Below are 20,407 nucleotides of genomic sequence, written 5' to 3' on the forward strand. Positions count from 1 at the left end.
CTCTGGAAATAGACTGGGGTCCTATGGCCTAGGATTATAATGGGAAGGCCAAACGCCGAGGAAGTAATCATCTATACATAAAGGGGAGAATCCGGGCTCTGACTGATCATGTGTGACAGGGGCATTGGCATAACAAATTTCTGAATATTAGCTGAATTATGTTGTATTTTGGAGGAGAGTCTTGTCGGGAGGTTAAACTAAGTAAGTGTCCGGTGGTCACACCGATCCCCACCTACTTAGTTTCCAGGGCCGAGCTATTTATGGGGATATGGTCTTCATTAATATATTTCTTAGTCACATTTTTCCTTGAATTTCCCCAACACAAAGTGAAATTACCTTCATGTACATCATATTCATCCTCCTCGGACTAGGGATCCCACTCCAGGCTAGTCTGATTAAAATTGAGGGTGGAGTTACAAAGAGAGTCATTTAGCCAGCCCCAAATGGGTCCCCATCCATCCAGGTTGGAGACAGTCCTTTAAATTATGTCTTTTCCAGTATGCATAATCCCCTGATTGTAGGTCATGGGGCATCTGATCTTCATCCGAAAATAGATTACTGAGATAAGCTTTAGAAACAAACTTACAGTGTCCTTTAATAATTCAATTAAACTTCTTAGCAACATAACATGACAGCAAGGAACTAACTGGGAAGTGAGTCTTGGTAACACAGACCTTAATTAACAAAGCTAGAATTTAATATTCAGTGAAACGTAATTTTTTTTTTTCATTGTGAGGGAATTAACCCTGCAGCCAGGGAAGGCTTTATCCCATCAAATAAAAAAATGAGCTTTGTCAGGGAGCTGGAAAAAGCCAAGCAGCAGTCTTGGATTTTCCATAGCCGTGACTGTTTGACTGACAGCTATTGTTTACCCATTTTAAATTCCCTGAATTAGGAGTAGATTGTTGTCATGTTTTAAGGACATCAAGATGGCGAAAGTCTGGCAATGAGGGGTTAATTTTTTTTTTTTTTAATTTATTTATTTATGGCTGTGTTGGGTCTTCATTTCTGTGTGAGGGCTTTCTCTAGTTGTGGCAAGTGGGGGCCACTCTTCATCGCGGTGCGCGGGCCTTTCACTGTCGTGGCCTCTCTTGTTGCGGAGCACAGGCTCCAGACGCACAGGCTCAGTAGTTGTGGCTCACGGGCCTAGTTGCTCCGCGGCATGTGGGATCTTCCCAGACCAGGGCTCGAACCCATGTCTCCTGCATTAGCAGGCAGATTCTCAACCACTGCGCCACCAGGGAAGCCCAAGGGGTTAATTTTTGTAGAAGCAGAATGAACTTTATCTATGCGTGCCACGATCTTCATAGATCATCGTGAAATAACATGTATTTACTTTACTAAAGTAACAAAAGATTTTAAAAGTAAATACAAATCACTTAAAGGCAAAGGAATTTACATAGTTTGTTATTAAAAGCAGCATTCCAAGAAAACTTTGTTCTCTTAACAGAGAGAGAACCAAATTTCAGCCTGGTCTCAATAAACTTGTTTATTTTTAAGTTTATTATCATATAGGCTTTTTGCTTGCGGAAATTTTCATAAGGAGTCTCAGACTGAACTCTTAAAAGACCTCTCAGGGCTAGGAAAGTCACACCAAGGGCTTGTCACAGATTTCGCTTACCAGATCTAGGTGAATTCCTCCCTTTTCAAGGTTCCCAAAATACCTTGAGATTTCTGTACCTGTTAGTGAGGTAGCCTTCCTAATTTATCTGATAAAGCTGCTGGGAACCTAAGAGTTTCCCATCTCTGGAGTGAGCAGACAGAGGAAAAATGTAAATGCTTCAATTTTGCTTACAAAGGTATAATTTACCAAATTACTGTAAGTCAGAATTAGTTTGAGGGGAAGGTTTTCCTTACACCTGGAAAATACAGATTCAAACCAGTAATTTTTCAGATAGAACCCATAAAATTATAACCATATTTACCAGTTCATTCAGTCCTTTGTAATTAATCCTTTTTGTTAACAGCTTTATGAAGCCATCAGGTTTTTCATTAGAATTCTTCATTCTTACCTAGTTATCATTATAGTCTGAAAGTCCGAAACTTGTATTTATCCAAAAGTCCTTTTTATAAATCTTCTTGAAGAGGAAGCATTTTTGCAAAGGCATTAGAGTGAAACTGTAAGTGTCTATAATGACAAAAGACTTAAGAAGGCACGTTTAAAATCTGATTACAATAAAATTAACAAAGTAACTTGGTTACTGTTATGGCAGACAACACTTAAGGAAGCAATAGTTATTTACTTAGCCAAGGTAACAATAAAAGATTTCAAAGGCAAATACAGATCACTTAAGAGGTAAAGAAATTTAAAATCTGTTATCAAAGGCAGTTCAACATTTTAAGAAATCTCGTCCTCTTAACAGAAAGAAAAGCCAAATTCAAGTTTTGCACCAGCTTACTTTTAAAATTCATTTACTTAATTAAATTTATTCTAAACTTAGTCAATCCTGACCATGCATAAAACTCTTTCCTCAGGGTCCACTTTTCACAAAACTTTTTATCACTTTCTGTATCCATCACTTTATTTTCCCATTCAGAAGCAGTCAACTCTAAATTAGACCTACTTCCTTTTTTCTTAATAAAATGTAATTCCATTCCTCACACCTTCTTTACTGAAAACACACATCCTACTTTCCTTAAGCAACCATGAACTGTCCTTTATAGCAGCACTCTGTAGATTGGTAAACATAAATCCAAGTAATGATTCCTTGAAAAATATGCTTCTTACAGAAAGTATCTCAGTGAACACCACACATTTAGTAATAGTTCTGAACCTTTTGTTTCTCTGTAAAAGGAAGCCAGTGTTCAGTAATTAATGTTTCAGTATCTTATTTTATTTGGAAATGGACTAGTTATTTAATAAAATTCCATACTTTAATTTAGCACAACTCAATGTTTTAAGTTGTCGAATATCTGGAGAGATTATTCTTAAGTAGACATTCCTAAAACATAATTATTCCTAAAAACTTCACGCAAAGCTCTAATCTCATTTGTATTTTCTTTTCTTTTTTTTAAATTAATTTTTATTTATTTATTTATTTGGCTGCGTTGGGTCTTCGTTGCTGCACGTGGGCTTTCTCTAGTTGCGGCGAGCGGGGGCTACTCTTCGTTGCGGTGCGCGGGCTTCTCATTGCGGTGGGTTCTCTTGTTGCGGAGCACGGGCTCTAGGTGTGCGGGCTTCAGTAGTTGTGGCACATGGGCTCTGTAGTTGTGGCTTGCAGGCTCTAGAGCGCAGGCTCAGTAGTTGTGACGCACGGGCTTAGCTGCTTCCCGGCAATCCCGGACCAGGGCTCGAACCCGTGTCCCCTGCACTGGCGGGCGGATTCTTAACCACTGCACCACCAGGGAAGTCCCCTGTATTTTCTTTTACTAAGTTTCTTCACATTGAGTTTTTTTCATTGCTGACAAATTTGTGACAGTTATAATAAGATCTTATTTAGTTTATATTAAACCTAGGCACAATAAAAGTATTATACTTAATCTTGATCGCTCTAAAGACATGTCTATATTAATTAGATCAATAAACTTAAACATTAATACCAGGTATTAATTTAATATTGAATATTCCCCAGTTCACGTGAATCTGAAATTTATTTAGCTTAATTTTTCTTGCATTTAGAATTGTTTGATTTGTAAGCACTTACTTTTCTTTTAAGCCAATTAAATAGAGCTCATTTACAAATTAACCTCAGCAATATTATCCAAGGACACAGACACATACTGAGACATACACAGATATCCAGACAGTCAGAGATCTCATAGTTTCCACTTGAGGCTTAAAATGTCTCTTTGCCTCTTTTTTTTTTCTCCTGGCTTGAAGTTCTACTAATTAACCCAAGGCTGAAGTCTCAGGCAAAGTGGGCTGTGTTTGTAGCTCAAGGACATGATAAGAGTTAACTTCAAGCTTTCTCCTAGGCATATTTTTGTTCTCTCAGGGTCAGAATTCTGAAAAAGATATTTCAACAAGCTAGCTTTCTCTAATTGCATATGCATAAAAACTGGTTTTGCAATTTCAAAAAATTTTTATCTTAACCAATTTTCTCCGGACTCTAAAGAATATTGTGGCCATCCTGACTGAAGGAACCTAACTTGTTTTGAATTTGGGAAATGTCAGACACGGGAAAGGGAACATGGACTCTACTAGTGCCCATGTCTCCATTTGCCACTTCCCTTAAGGGAAGCATATTAGAATCTGTTTCCTGGTGTTGGGCAGTCCTGGATCTTGTATGGGGAGGGGAGGGGGGCTTTCGCCCTGGTAAGGGGGTACCTACTGGGGAGCTGTGCTGAGGTGGGTGCAGGGGCTGAAGCAATGAGGGTTCATGGGGTGGGGGACAGGAAAGGTCCAGTAGAGGGTCGCCTAGGAGATGTGATGGAGAGGGAGGCAGAGGGGGTCGGGGGGATAAGGCGGCAACAGAAAGACACATGCGGCATGAGTCCCTCAGATCCAGATTCTGACTAAGGGCCATAAAGGTCTGGACGTAAGGAACCTCTGAGTTCTTTCCTTGTTTCCGGCAAAAGAGATCAAGTTGGAGGATCGTGTTATAATTTAGTGTCCCATTAAGAGGCCATGGTTCTCGGTCCCCCAGTTTATACTGGGGCCAAGCCGTGTTACGAAAGAAAATGAGCCTCCTCTTTTCGAGATTCTCAGGGTCAAATTTTCCCAGTTCCTGAGGATACAGCCGGGGGGTGAGTCTGAGGGAGGCTCCCGAGACGTAGCAGAACCCATTCTTAGCCTGTATGCCGTAGAATGGGGGTCCTGAGAGTCACCGGCTGACAGGCGTCCCCTTTGCCCCAGTGGTCTCTCCGTGCGACTAAGGCACAAAATGGGCCGACCATCCCAACAATCGCGTCCGACCGTGAGAGGTGACCCTGAGTGTGCGACTGAGGCACCATGCGACTCGGGCAGGGACAGAAAGAAAAGAGAGAGAGATTCCCGGGACCCACCGGGTGACTCACCGTTTGGCGATTCCCTGAAACGTGAAAAGGCACTCCTGGGATGGCTCAGAGGCAACGCCTAGGCTCCTGTAAGTCAATCCGGACCCAGAAGAAGGTGAAAGTAACAGAGAAGAAAGGCTGAGGAATCGGCCTCGTAGTCCTGCCGGGAAGGCGGCGGCCAAGGGGAGGGGGCTCAGTGTTTTGCTTGAACCAATATGCACCTCACGGTGCACGGAAGTTGGGGGCAGACGCTCTAACAGCCTGGTCGGTTCCGTGACCCCCTTATCCTTCACGGGAGTCTTCAAGCGGCAGGCGCCCTAATGGCTTTTAAATGCCTGACGCGTGCCCGCACGATACCAATCAGCCTAGTCCTCAGTCGGAAGGAAGACAGAGGGATCCTCACCCATCTGGACGGCAGTTACTGGGGCGAAGTGAGCCGTGGAGCCTTCGGAACACACCAGGATGTGGCCCTGGCCAGAGTTCCTCCGTTGCTTTCACGGCAGCTTGCCTGTTCTCAGAGAGTCCCAAGGAATGAGGAGAGGAGGTGGCGAAAGAGATCCCCCTGGAGGTCCCTGTACGGGCCACCAAATGTCGTTGTCCGAACGTGGGTTGGAAAAGAATTTCCAGACACGAAGTATCTTGGAAAAGAGTGAGTTTATTGCGAACAAAGAGCAGAGTTGGTGAGGGGCGCTGCAAATCCAGCAGGCCTGCTTCCTGATGGACCAGGGAGAGCCGATCCCCTTTGTGGGCTAGTGGCCAACTTTTACAGCCTCAAGACAAAGAAAATTCCTGCTGGCAGGATGGCATCAGGCGATTGGTCAGGGTGCTACGAGGTTGCTACATGGTGAATATTTTACCTACTATGGAGTCCGGTTTAGACTAGGAGAGCCCTAGTCTAGCCTAGACTATGGCTGTCCGGTTTAGATTAGGAGAGCCCATGGCAACAGTTGCTATGGGGGCTTGGTTAATTCCAGAGTTTTTGTCCCGTGTCCTTGACGTAGGGCTCCACAGGGGGCAGACGCATCATCACTCGAGAACAAATCCGGGAGGTCGCCCAGCACAGCCACTGGATGTCGCTGGGCATGTCTGGAAGCCACATCACCAGTCTGCAGGAATGAAACAGAGAGACACCCACGTTGTATGAGCAGGAAGACAAACCAAAACAAAAAGAACAAAACCAAACCCTAACCAAAGGCAGACATCTTACAACGATACCATCGTCCAGGTAAACTGCCAGGGTCACTTCTAACCCCGATGTGATAAATTCCCAAAGACAAGACAACCTAAAGGCCCAAAGGATAATTAGGCCATTTTTTGATTTGGGAACACTCAAGGGACTTACGTGGAAATAAAAGGAAAAGACCTTGGTTTTCCAGGATCCTACTCCTCTGTGGCAACATGGCCACCGATGCAGAGCAGCTTGCGGTCGAGAGCCACCCCCTGCGCCCAGGTCTCCTGTGCTTGGCCACGTGCGAGCGCAGCAGAGGAAGCCTCCGAGGAGGCCTGACCACTGCCCTCCAGACTCCCAACACCCAGGACATGAAAAGGACCCCACATCCCGGGCTTTGGGAAATGCCAGAGCAGCCCTCAACCCAGGGCAAGGCTGTGCGGGAACGGGTGGCTGATTTGGCAGGGTGGGGAAGGGCTCTGGGGAGGATGACCAAAGCTGGAGAACTGAGCTGGATTTTGAAGGACGGTTGGGACTTTAAAAGATGGACTGAGGGACATGTTGACTAACTTGTTAAAAAGAAAGCAAACACCAAAGTAAATCAGAAGAAAACTGAGGGAAAACAAACGCCCAGGAATCCAGCAGGCATCCCAGCGTTGGCCTCAGACCCCTCCAACATACTAGGAATAAAATCCCAAAATAGAAGTGCAGACCTACAGGAAGTGACAAACCTGTAACAGCAACGAGAAAGGAGGAGGGGTGGGCAGGGGCTTGCCAACGAGGCACCTTTCCAGGGTGTTCCACGCTGACTGTGAACTCCACCCCGATGTATAAGGAGCCAGGCCCCAGGCCCCAGGCCGAGGGCCTTCCACGGCTTCTGTCACTTAATCCTCGTCCCATTTCCATGAGGAAGCCACAAAGCCACGTGAAGCGCTCACCTCTGGACCACAGCAATCACAGACTCCACGGGCAGCGTGCAGGGCAGCACCACGTAGGACATGACCTTAATTGGTAAGAAGTTGCACATCTTGCTTATGTACCCATCTTGGTTTCTAATTGCTTCCCTCAGGGCTGAAAAATACAATTCGGAGGTCTGTCTCTCACCAGTGTAAAAACCAAACCATCTTCCCCGGGTGGTGCTTGGAATTTCTGTGAAATATACAAATCCTGGCAGCCAAAGAATCAGAAGCGTCCACAAATGAGATCAGGTGGGGAATGTGCCCAAGTAGCCCTTGGATCACCTACAGGGTACAGGGTCCCTTTTAAAGACTCTCTTTTAAACTGACTATTTTTGGAGTACACAAACTTCTCAAAGTGCCCCTGGCCCCAGTTTTATGAGCTCTTCTTTGCACCTGCAGCTGGATTCCATCTCTTCTGCCTGGAACCCCCTAGCCTTCTATTTTCCCTTTGTAATGACCTCGTGATGCCTCAAATCACATTAATCTGAGCAGCTGCTGGTTAGTGCAACTCCTGGGGTGTTAGTGCCTCAGGGGCAAGAAACGGCATCCCATTCGTCTTTGATTTTTTCTATTCTATTCTGGCCACATCCTGCCGTCCTGCGGTGTGTGGGATCTTAGTTCCCCGACCAGGGATTGAACCCTAACCCCCTGCATTGGAAGCTCGGAGTCTTAACCACTGGACCACCAGGGAAATCCCTGTCCCGTTCATCTTTGAATTTCCCCAAATGCCCAACTGGAAGCTGGACGGTGCATTCATCTATCCATTAAATAATCGATGACATGATAAAATAACCAGATTCAGTGAAGGTTCAAAACTGATTTTGTGGGGAGGGAGAAATTAGGAGGGGCTCCTCGAGAGAGAAAAGGCTTTGAGATGGGAGGACAGGCAGAGAACGGCGTTCTCAAAGAACAGGCCACCCCCGGGGGTTGCCTGGACTTTAGGAGCAGAGAGCACAGCCAGTTAACACAAAACTCAGCTGGAGGTTGTTTTCCTCTGGCCAGGACCCCATGGGAAGGGAGACTGGGCAAGGACCCAGGGGTATGGGAGGCCCGTGCTGGGCGGTGCGGGTCCCGACGGGCCTGCCCTGGTTGCTCCGCCCCATCTCTTCCCACGCCGCGGCATGACCTTCCTCCACAACACACAGGGAAGCCACCCCTTCTGCCTCATAAAGGGTCACAGAGAGCCTCTGCTGTCCCGCCCCCAGAGCCGGCACCTATGGTGAGCTTGGGCGACAGGGTCTCCAGGATGCTCTCGTCCCAGGGCAGGATGCTGAGGTGCGGGTGATCCAGCAGCTTGTCTCCCTCAGGCCTCGCCTCCCCGGTGGCCATGCCCGGGGAAGGCTGCAGGCTCCCGTGCTCCCAGGGGGCCTCGAGGACTTCCGACTCTGCTGAGGATGCACTCAGGCACAGAGGGGGCCTGTCACAGATGCCTGCGAAGGGCACAGAAACAAACCCGTCAGGCAATTTCGGGCGGCGGGGTCATTACTCACCCACACACACCTGCCCACCAAATTAGAGGGAAGCTGCAGGCCTGTTATTAGTACAAGGCGGAGATCAACGAGGGCAGGCAGTCCCAGCAGGGAGAAAGGAGTGTGGGGCTTTGACGCCGGATGGATGTGACGAGGGCTCCTGGCTCCATCACTCACCAGCTGTGTAGGCTCTGGAGCCACGTGTGGATTCTTGATGTTCAAAACCAAGGGTTATAACTAATTTATAGTAACGGAACCACTGGTTAAGCCAGCGGTCCAGGCTCTGCAGCAGCCATTCAACTGCTACCATTATCATCATCTCTGCTTTTCAGCTGAGGAATCAGAAGCACAGAGAGGTTAAGAGATTTGTCCAAAGCCACACAGCCAATACATGGCACAGCGAGAATTGAACTGAGATGTGATGTCAAAGATGGCACCCTTCCATCACACGGCCTCGAAAGAAGCATTAGGTCAAGGGGTTTGTGCAAGCCCTGCCCTAGGTGCCGGGGCTCAGGAGCCGATACCAGCGGGTGGTTCCTGCTCGCACACTGGGTGGGGGCGGCGGGACAGGTAGTTTCGGATGCCCATGCCTGCCTCGGCTCACCTCTTGCTTCCAACCTAAGATTAAAAGATCAGGGGCTGGACCTCCCTGGTGGGGCAGTGGTTAAGAATCTGCCTGCCAAGGCAGGGGACACGGGTTCGAGCCCTGGTCTGGGAAAATCCCACATGCCGCAGAGCAACAAAGCCCGTGCGCCACAGCTACTGAGCCTGAACTCTGGAGCCCAAGAGCCACAACTACTGAGCAAGCGTGCTGCAACTACTGAAGCCTGCGCGCCTAGAGCCCGTGCTCCGCAACAAGAGAAGCCACCTCAATGAGTAGCCCGCGCACCGCAACGAAGAGTAGCCCCTGCTCGCCGCAAGTAGAGAAAGCCCATGCGCAGCAACGAAGACCCATTGCAGCCAAAAATAAATGAATAAATAAATAAATTTTAAAAGAAAATAAAAGAGGATGCAAGAAAAAGAATTCACACAAAAAAGACCAGGGGCTGCCCCTGGATGCCCACACCTTGCTCCCAAGTTACGGCTCCCAGTTATTCTCCCCTGGATCTTTCCGGCCTCTTTTAGACACAGAGCTCACACCCTGGGACTTACTTTCCCTTAGGCATGTTTCAGAGAATCTGTTCCCAGAGGACACCTGGCCCAGCCCCACGCGTCCTCTGCAGGACCCCGAGGAGGCCAGCCTGGCCGAGGGAGGACCTCGCTTAGATCATTAAACCCAAACCCAGCACCGATGCTGCAAGCGCCCAGCCGCGTGCCAGTCTTTAGAATTACTAAGAATCACCCGGCGTCATTTAATCCAAATGTCTTTTGCTAGAGATGTGGAAACGGAGGCCCAGAGAGGGGAGGTGGCTTGCCCAAAGTCACCTAGTAACTTCTACAGGGTCCATCACTGTTATTTATTCCCAGGTTGCTCCCAAATTTCATCCCCAGTCCAGACTGCTTTCCAGAACGCCCTCCTGAGGGCCCGAACACTGAGCAGAGCCCCTCTCCCCGGGTCCCGGCTGCAGAAGCCAGAGGCCAGGACTTCATGCCTAAGTCTTCCTCCTCCAGAACCTCTGGTTGGTTGCCTCCAAGTCCTATTCCCTCGGGCCCCTTCCACCACCCTTGCTGCTGTGACCCCGGCCAAGCCCACGGCGGCCTCCTTGACCTCCTGGATGCTGCTCTCACCCTCTCTGCACTGCGGCCGGGGGGTGGGGGGCCTTCCAAAGCTCCCTCTGACCGCCCTCACTCCCGCTTCGGCAGCCCTCCGTGGCTCCCTATTGCTGTGGGATGCAGACCCTTTCACCACGTCCGTGAGGCCCAACCTTGTCCCTCCACTTTTCATTTACTGCCATTCCTGCCCCTCTCCTTTCTGTCCATCTCTCTGGGTGCCCCACGCCCGCCACTCCAGTTACACACGCCTTCTTTGCACCTCATGCTCATGTCCCCCATGCCTAGAATGCTCCTATTCACCCTCAAAGTGTCAACATGGATTCACATCCTCCTGAAGCCCTGCTTTCCCCTGCCTTGCAGATCCACTCGCTCCCCGTGTGATCCTACAGCATCCTGTATCTTTCTGCCAGGGCACTGAGCACAGCGTCAGCCTTCTCTGTACATATCTGTCGGCAACCATGTTGCAGCAAAAATAGAAAGGAAGTTTTCCCTCTCCTGAGAACAAGGAAAATAAAGGGAACAGTGAACAGGCTAGAGAAAGAGAAGAATCATCACCTGGCCTGAAAGAGTTCATCACTCCTAGTTTTTGTTTTTTAACTGTTACTAATCTGTACTTTCTGTAACTAGATCTGTACTTCACAAAGCTAACCTATTACTCTTTAACATAACGTGAATTACATCCTGCACTCCCTTGTAGCAAATCACCCCTTGTAGCATTTGCATTTCAGAAAAAAGGTCACAGGCCAATAACCCAGAGACAAATGGACCCAATTACCGGGCTGCCTGACATGATGCCTGCTGTGACTGTTTTGAAATAATGCAGGAAGAAGAAGAATGCAAGACCTTCACTACTTTGATCCTTATCATATACCCCGGACTGCGAGCCTCACATATAAAATCTTCTCTGCTTCCCGAAGGAGGGGGAGACACAGTTCTTGAGGCACTAGCCTCCTGTGTCTTCCCTTCTGCCTGGCAGAAAAATAAAGCCATCTCTCTCTTCCTCCAAAATCTCTTGTCTCCGTATTTCTGTTCATCCTCGGTGCACAGAGAAGCCGAGATTTCGGCAACAAAATACGGGCCCGTCCGGGATCTGCTCGCGGGCAGGCAGCCCCGCAGGGCCCCTCGGCTTGATCGAAAGCTCGGGGATCTCTCTCCACACCAGCCTCCTTCGGGAAAGCGGAGGGTTGGAGGATTTCTCTGAGGCCAGATCACCAGGGACTCCCTGCCGCAGGGCTGTGCCCCATCACACCCGGCCTGTCGACTCGGCGACGGAGAACGGGGGAGAGGCTGACCTAGCAGCGGCCGAGGCTCCTTTTGCCTTGGGGACACCTTCTCTTGCCTGCACCGGCCTGCACTTCCACTCCGAGAAAACACTGAATACTGGAGGATCAGAAAGAGGGCGTACGGAAGTCGCAACGCACCTGTCAGCACCTACGGTGAGCCTCCGGGAGTGCACTTCCTGACCTTTGACCGTCCCCTTACAGGAACTTCGGCTCCAATCTGGGGATTTCCCTGCAAAGGGAAATCCTGATGTGCAATTCTCCCTGCAAAGGGAGATTCTGATGTAAGGTGCCACTTTGGGGCAACGGTTCAGGTCTAGTAGGACTCAGAAGTCACATCTGGGCGGGTCTCCGCCATATGTTTCTCCTTTTTCTTTTTTTTTTATAGTAATCTTTTATTTATTTATTTATTTTTATATTTATTTTTGGCTGTGTTGGGTCTTCGTTTCTGTGCAAGGGCTTTCTCTAGTTGCGGCAAGCGGGGGCCACTCTTCATCGCGGTGCGCGGGCCTCTCACTGTCGCGGCCTCTCTTGTTGCGGAGCACAGGCTCCAGACGCGCAGGCTCAGTAGTTGTGGCTCACGGGCCTAGTTTTTCCGCGGCATGTGGGATCTTCCCAGACCAGGGCTCGAACCCGTGTCCCCTGCATTAGCAGGCAGATTCTCAACCACTGCGCCACCAGGGAAGCCCTCTCCTTTTTCTTTTTGAGCATCCATTTGCTGTTTCCTTTTACGGTTTATGTTTTATGTGTGACTTCCAGCTGACGAGGTGAAGGTTTATGTTTTGATTTGAGCGCACTGACATCTAACTTCTGTTACCAACTGCTCGAGCCAAAATGGGAAGCGCTTCCTCTAAGGTTCCACCCCGACCTGGGAACCCTTAGGGAAAATTTTAAATGACTGGTGGACCTATAGCTATGATCCAATGACAAAGAAATGGGTCTCCTACGATTAGATCTTTATTGCCACAGGATGGGAAAAATGGACTGAGGTTCCCTTATGTTCAGGACTTTATGCCCCTTTTATTATAATCCCGCTCTAGGTGGCTCCATAATCAAAAGCCTGAGGAATCAGAAAAAAAAACACAATCCACTCGCCTGACATTCTAAACGATCCTCTTCTAACTTCTCCCAACTCTCGGGGGACGGGGGTGGGGGGGGTGGGGGGGGCGGGGAGAACCAAGCTTCCCCCAGTCCTGCAAGTTTGAGCACTATCTGGTTTTAGCTGTGAAACCATGACCACAGAAAGAGAAAGATGATTTTTGACAGTATGGCCACAATATTCTTTAGACTCTGGAGAAACTTGGTTAAAATAAAACTTTTCTTAAAATTGCAAAACAAGTTCTTTTTGCATGTGCAATTAGAAAAAGCTAGCTTGTTAAAATACTCTTCTTCAAAATTCTGATCCTGAGAGAACAAAAATATGCCTAGGACAAAGCTTGAAGTTAACTCTTATCATGTCCTTGAGCTACAAACACAGCCCACTTTGCCTGAGACTTCAGCCTTGGGTTAATTAGTAGAAATTCAGGCCAAGAAAAAAAAAAAAAAAGAGGCAAAGAGACATTTTAAATCTCAAGTGGAAACTATGAGATCTCTGTCTGTTATCTGTGTATGTCTCAGTATGTGTTTTTGTCTTTGCATAATATTGCTGAGGTTAATTTGTAAATGAGCTCTATTTAATTGGCTTAAAAGAAAAGCAAGCGCTTACAAATCAAACAATTCTGAATACAAGAAAGGGCTTCCCTGGTGGTGCAGTGGTTAAGAATCCACCTGCCAATGCAGGGGACACATGTTCGACCCCTGGTCTGGGAAGATCCCACATGCCGTGGAGCAACTAAGCCCGAGCGCCACAACTACTGAGCCTGCGCTCTAGAGCCCGCGAGCCACAACTACTGAGCCCGCATGCCACAACTACTGAAGCCCGCGTGCCTAGAGCCCATGCTCCGCAACAAGAGAAGCCACCGCAATGAGAAGCCCACGCATCACAACGAAGAGTAGTCCCTGCTCGACCCAACTAGAGAAAGCCTGCACACAGCAATGAAGACCCAACGCAGCCAAAAATAAAATAAATAAATAAAATAAATAGATAAATACAAGAAAAATTAATTTCAGGGTTACGTGACCTGGGAAATATTCAATATTAAACTAACACCTGGTATTAATGTTTAAGTTTGTTGATCTAATTAATATAGACATGTCTTTAGGGCCATCAACATTAAGTATAATACTTTTACTGTGCCTAGGTTTAATATAAACTAATAAAGATAAACTAATAAACTAAGATCTTATATCTGTTACAAATTTGTCAGCAATGAGAATAACTCGATGTGAAGAAACTTTTAAGAAAAAAAACTGCAAATGAGATAAGAGCTTTGGGTGAACTTTTTAGGAATACTTATGTTTTAGGAATATTTACTTAAGAATGATCTGTCCAGATATTTGACAACTTGAAAATTTAGAGTTGTGCTAAATTAAGTTAAAGGATGGAAGCTTGTTAAGTAACTAGGCCATTTCCAAATAAAATAAGATACTGAAACATTAATTACTGAACATTGGCTTCCTTTTACAGAGAAACAAAAGGTTTAGAACTATTAATAAATGTGTTTGGTGCCACACTGAGATACTTTCTATAAAAAAGCACATTCTTCAAAAATCATTATTTGGATGTACGTTCATCAATCTACAGAGTGCTGCTATAAAGGACAGTTCATGGTTGCTTAAGGAAAGTAGGATGTGTGTTTTTAGTAAAGAAGGTATGAGGAATGGAATTGCATTTTAAGGGAAAAAGAAGTAGGTCTGACTTACAGGTGGCTGTTTTCTGAATGGGAAAATAAAGTGATGGATACAGAAAGTGATAAAAAAAGTTTGTGGAAAGTGGACCCTGAAAAAAGAGTTTTATGCATGGTACAAGTTTTCTTAAGATGTTGAACTGCCTTGGATGACAGATTTTAAGCTTCTTTACCTTTTAAATGATCAGTTCGATATTGCCTTTAAAATCTTTTATTGTTACTTTGGCTAAGTGCACAACTATTGTTTCACAGTGACATATGATCTTATCTGACTGAGTGTTCTAAACCCTTTTGATTTTTTTGATACAACTTCCCAAATCAAATTGTAATGAAGTTTCTTTGACCTCTAGCTAACTTTGGGGTGCTTCAAAGGGCCCCTGAAACATCCCAAAGAGAGATATTACACTAATTAGGTTCATTTGGTATGCTAAAAGTACATGGGAAGTATTGTCAAATGTGTAATAAATCTTCTTAGGTTATATTGTATGGTAATCATTATTAATATAGATATTCTAGAAATTACATGGAGTTTCAAAAAAATTCTGATATGTCCTGGTAAAATGTTATCAGTCACAATTCTAGTTATTATCTTAAGTGTCATATGTCACAACAGTAACCAAGTTACCTTGTTAATTACATTGTAATCAGATTTTAAACTTGCCTTAAGTCTTTTGTCATTATAGACACGGTTTCACTCTGATGCCTTTGCAAAAATGCTTCCTCTTCAAGAAGATTTATAAAAAGGACTTTTGGATAAATACAAGTTTCTGACTTTCAGACTATAATGCTAAACTGAATATAAAGAAGCTCTTCTTCTCAAGCTACTTATGGTTGACAACAATTTGGTAATTTACACCTGTGCGTAAAATGAAAACATTTATCTTTTCACTCTATCTGCTCCCTCCAGAGACTGGAAACTCTTAGGTCCCCAGCACCTTTATCAGATAAATTAGGAAGGCTACCTAACAGGTACAGAAATCGCAAGGTATTTTCGGGACCTTGAAAAGGGAGGAATTCACCTAGATCTGGTAAGCGAAATCTGTGACAAGCCCTTGGTGTGACTTTCCTGAGAGGTCTTTTAAAAGTTCAGTCTGAGACTCCTTATAAAAGTTTCCGCAAGCAAAAAGCCTATATGATCAATTACATTTATATAAATCATCAGGCCAAGTTTACTGAGACCAGACTGAAATTTGGTTCTCTCTCTCTGTTAAGAAAACAAAGTTTTCTTGGAATGCTGCTTTAATAACAGACCATGTAAATTTCTTTGCCTTTAAGTGATTTATATTTGCTTTTAAAATCTTTTGTTACTTTGGTAAAGTAAATAAATATTATTTCACACTGATCTATGAAGATCGTGGCACGCATAAAGTTCATTCTGCTTCTACAAAAATTAACCCCTCATTGCCAGACTTTTGCCATCCTGATGTCCTTAAAACAAGACAACAGTCTACTCCTAAATCAGGGAATTTAAAACGGGTAAACAATAGCTGTCAGTCAAACAGTCAGGGCTATGGAAAATCCAAGACGGCTGCTTGGCTTTTTCCAGCTCCCTGACAAAGCTCATTTTTTATTTGATGGGATAAAGCCTTCCCTGGCTGCAGGGTTAATGCCCTCACAATGAAGAAAAAAAATTATGTTTTACTGAATATTAAATTCTAGTTTTGTTAATTAAGGTCTGTGTTTACCAAGACTCACTTCCCAGACAGTTCCTTGCTGTTATGTTATATTGCTAAGAAGTTTAATTGAATTATTAAAGGCCACTCTAAGTTTGTTTCTAAAGCTAACCTCAGTAATCTATCTTTGGATGAAGATAGATGCCCCATGACCTACAACCAGGGGATTATACATACTGGAAAAGACATAATTTAAAGGACTATCTCCAAACTGAATGGAAGGACCCTTATCAGGTGCTCTTTTTTTTTTTTTTTTTTAGTTGTACAGACAATTTTATTAAGTGGCATTTTACAGAGGGTTTGGAACTTAGCCTGCAAGTCAAGAAAAATTAAGTAAATGAAAAAAAAAAATGTGGCAAAAAATGTGCTCCAGGCGCAACAAACAAACCTTTTTCTTTAAGAAAAAAAATGTGATCACAGTACACTACTTGGCTAAATTATTTTAAAAGGGAAACACAGTGCTTGCTTCAGCAGCACATATACTAAAATTGGAATGATACAGAGATTAGCATGGCCCCTGCGCAAGGATGACACGCAAATTCGCGAAGCGTTCCATAGTTTTACTAAAAATAGAACTACCATACGACCCAGCAATCCCACCACTGGGCATACACCCCGAGAAAACCACAATCCCAAAAGAGTCATGCACCACAATGTTCACTGCAGCTCCATTCACAATAGCCAGGACATGGAAGCAACCCAAGTGTCCTTTGACAGATGAATGGACAAAGAAGATGTGGCACATGTATACAATGGAACACCACTCAGACATAAAAGGAAACGAAACTGAGCCACCTGCAGTGAGGTGGATGGACCCACAGTCTGCCACGTAGAGTGAAGCAAGTCAGAAAGAGAAAAACAAACAAACACCGCATGCCAACACATACACATGGAATCCAAAAAAAAAAAAAAAGGTTCTGAAGAACCCAGGGGCAGCACAGGAACAAAGACACAGACGTAGAGAATGGACCCGAGGACACAGGGAGGGGGAAGGGTAAGCTGGGACGAAGTGAGAGAGTGGCATGGACCCACATACACCATCAAATGCAAAATAGACAGCCAGTGGGAAGCAGCCGCACAGCACAGGGAGATCAGCTCGGCGCTTTGTGACCACCTAGAGGGGTGGGATAGGGAGGGTGTGAGGGAGACACAAGAGGGAGGAAACATAGGGATACATGTGTATGTATAGCTGACTCACCCTGCCACAAAGCAGAAACCAACACACCATTGCAAAGCAACTACACTCCAACAAAGATGTCAAAAATACATAAGTAAATAAAGTAAAATATTTTTTAAAAATAAATAAAAAAATAAAAAGGAAACACAAAAAACAAAGTGAATGAAAGTTATTGTACACAAAAGGAGACAAAGCATAAGTAATTTTTTAACTTCTATCACACATGTTCCTATAAAAACTTCTCTCACACATGTTCCTATCACACATGTTCCCTTAGCTGAGGCTAAGTTCCCTCCTGATAGACAGTTGAGAACCCCAAGAGATAATTATCCAGAAGAGCAAAGTCTTGAGTGTTTCTCCCTGGCTACCGAGTCTGATCCATTCTGAAGGGTTTTAAGCCCATGAGAAACTGGCTACACGATAAGTTATAAATGGATATTAAGGCAACTTACTTACGACCATCTTAAGGCATTCAGGATTGTCTTGAATAAGTGGTTCAGCTTGTACTGTTTTACTTAAGAAATTCTTTGATAAAAGAGGAAACCTGACTTTAGCAAGGATGTCAACCATAAATGGCTGGCGGTTAGGTTCATCATATTTCAACCACCTGACTGCAGCATCATACACCTGATCCTGTGCCCTCACACTCAGAGGGTCCTGCTTGAGGAGATGTGTAACTCGCTTGACATCAAGTTGTAGAAATTCATCAGTTTTATAAACTTCAGTAAAATGCTGATGAATGAAGTCATCTGCAGTTGCTTTCAATTCAGGACAGTCTAGACACTGCTAGCACGCTTATACCAAGACAATTTGAAGCATCAATTTGTTCTTTCAAAAAATCAACACATTTTCTTCACAGGTTCAATCTAGTACTGGTTTGCTGCATCTAACAAAGACTGAACGTTGTTGCTATTCACAGAAATTCTAGTGGTATAAACGAATTCCACCAGTTGTTCAATGTCAGGTTCAGCATCTCTGAGTTCCACTTCAAAGGACTTTGATTCAAGCATGTTAGTTGTGAACATTAAGTTAAAAAAATGACTGGCTGCAGCAAGGACAGCACGATGAGCAGGTACCTTTCTTTCCTGGACCATAAGGGTCACATCACACAATGTTTTCTCTGGATTTATGTAGCTTGTCAACAAGGTTCTGCCCTCAGTCCCTCCCAGCGTGATTTCAGGTTGACCCTGGGTACCAAGCCCTGGGTAGACTGTAGATCCAACTATAGTTGGGTGGTGGATTTAAATCACTGTTTCCGCATGTTATTCACGATGCCCATGAAGCCCGCCAACAGTTCAGCTTCCTCTCGAGCAGCAAGTTTCTTCTCGGTCTTCTTCTTGCTGCTCTTCTCCACCCCGAGGCTGCCATCCTCCATCAGCGCGGTTCACGCCCGGGGCTCGCTGGGCCGGGCGGGGGGTTGCACGTTCCCGACACACCGAGGCCGGGACGGCGGCTGCAGCGCCCTGCTCCCAAACTGCACAGCCACTGCGGTAGGACAAGGCCCGGCAGCCCCCTCAGATGCACGCGGGGAGGCGACATCTGTGGCTCAGCTGCGTCTGCCACAGAAGCAGAGACCAGAGAAGGAGTCTGCGCGCCAGGCACTCTTAACTAGCTCATACACAGTAAAACTAAAGGGAATTAACTCCTGGATTAACTTCCACTCACAAAGGGCCCCTGCACTGGACTGGCCTATAGAGAGGACGGCTGACCTCTGAATCACCTTAAAACAACGCTCAAACAGAGGAGAAACTACACTCACACCAGGATGAGAAAAAGACAACATCAGAAGTAGACGGCTTCCCCAAGATCCTGGACCTGACTCATACGCTCATTTATAGTGTTCTCTTGACTTCTTGGACCTTTGCGTATGAATCAAATGTTTTTCTATCACAGGCACGATCCTATGCTAGATTTAAAAATCAATCCAATTGTTGGGTTTGCGGCCAATTACCTATGTCTAGTACTTCTGGGTTACCTGACTGGATTTCTCCACTCCAAGGCTCTAATTGGTTGACTCTTAGGAGATTTATCTTAAAAGGAAAATTATAGTCATGTTCAGGCCACTATTGATATTACTAGATGAGATCCCCTCACCTGACCAATTAATAATACCTGCTCTGACCCTGACCATAAATATGAATTTTCTTCTATTACTCCAAGTTCAATCAGAACAACAAGCAAAATTTCAGCCAAGGAATAAAACCTCCCACAATTATGGGATGGATTTATGTAATTACACCAGGCTATGGTAATTGAAGGTTAAAGGCTCCTCTATGCTGGGAACCGTTAAATCATACTAAGGATAATCAGTCTAGTAACACTAGGAAACTGGGCTGAGTACCTTATGGACAACGCCAATATATAATTTCCCTGAAAACCAGGGACTGGTACAGAACAGACTAAGGCAGATGACCTGGGATATACTGGGCTGCACCTAATGGAAGTTCTTGGCTTAATTCTTACTTATGACGTTATTAATACTGCCAGCTATGTTATTTGTATTTTGCCTATTTCAAAAAAAATATTGTTTCTTACGTTACCAAATGTGTGACTGAGCCTCCGATAAAATGATGATACATAGTTCCATATGAGATCAATGATTGCAATAGTCTAACTCTAGATATAAGAAGAAGCAACAAGAGGGAGTATTGTCCTGGACCATAAGAGACTAGGAATACAGGTGGTCCAGAGACTTTTGGATACTATTAAAGGCCTAGTCCAGTAATAGCACATGGAGTGGCCTATCAGCAAAATCTTCGCCAGACCTGGGAATGAGCGTTCCTAGCACCATGGGACAAAATGGTCATGAAATGCCCCAAACCATGGTTGAAATTACGACCATAAAGGGGCCCTGCCGACTGAAAACTGACACTTGCCATCTACTTCTACAAGGATTAAATCATGAGCTGCTGTAGCTAGTGACTTTCAATACCCCCTACAAGGAGTTCAGGGTGGAGATCTGAAATGAGGCCCTCTGTACTCTGGGAAAAACTGACAGGACAGGCCTTCAGATAGTTAAATACTTTCAGGAGAAGATTTTACGAGCCCCATTTCTTGCATCTTCTCATACCTAGAGAAACACTGACATCATGAATGGTGACACTATGGTGTGATTTTAGGCAAGTCCTTTTATTGCTAAGAACTTGAGTTCTCTGGGCTGTGTTAGATTTGGGATGCCACCAGCCATTCTCAAAACAACGTCTGCTGACAGCTAGTAACTGCAACCTTACTTCTTAAAGGTCTCCTC

General features: G+C 45.2%; 1 protein-coding gene and 1 non-coding gene across 2 annotated transcripts in view; one reads left to right on the forward strand and one right to left on the reverse strand.

Annotated features, from left to right (window-relative positions):
* Positions 1-5,628: 5,628 nt before the first annotated feature.
* PNPLA3 (patatin like phospholipase domain containing 3) overlaps positions 5,629-20,407 on the reverse strand; it is a 28,001-nt gene continuing 13,222 nt past the window's right edge. The window contains exons 6-8 of the mRNA XM_061206173.1: positions 8,277-8,492; positions 7,042-7,174; positions 5,629-6,041 (exon numbers count right to left, since the gene is read on the reverse strand). Of these exons, the coding sequence (XP_061062156.1) occupies positions 5,900-6,041; positions 7,042-7,174; positions 8,277-8,492 (491 nt within the window). The 3' untranslated portion in view covers positions 5,629-5,899. The remainder of the gene's footprint in view (positions 6,042-7,041; positions 7,175-8,276; positions 8,493-20,407) is intronic.
* On the forward strand, positions 16,442-16,545 carry LOC133101893 (U6 spliceosomal RNA). The gene has a single exon (XR_009702779.1). It is a non-coding gene; the product is annotated as a U6 spliceosomal RNA (small nuclear RNA).

Source organism: Eubalaena glacialis, chromosome 11 (genome assembly GCF_028564815.1).
Source record: "Eubalaena glacialis isolate mEubGla1 chromosome 11, mEubGla1.1.hap2.+ XY, whole genome shotgun sequence".
Taxonomy (NCBI): Eukaryota; Metazoa; Chordata; class Mammalia; order Artiodactyla; family Balaenidae; genus Eubalaena; species Eubalaena glacialis.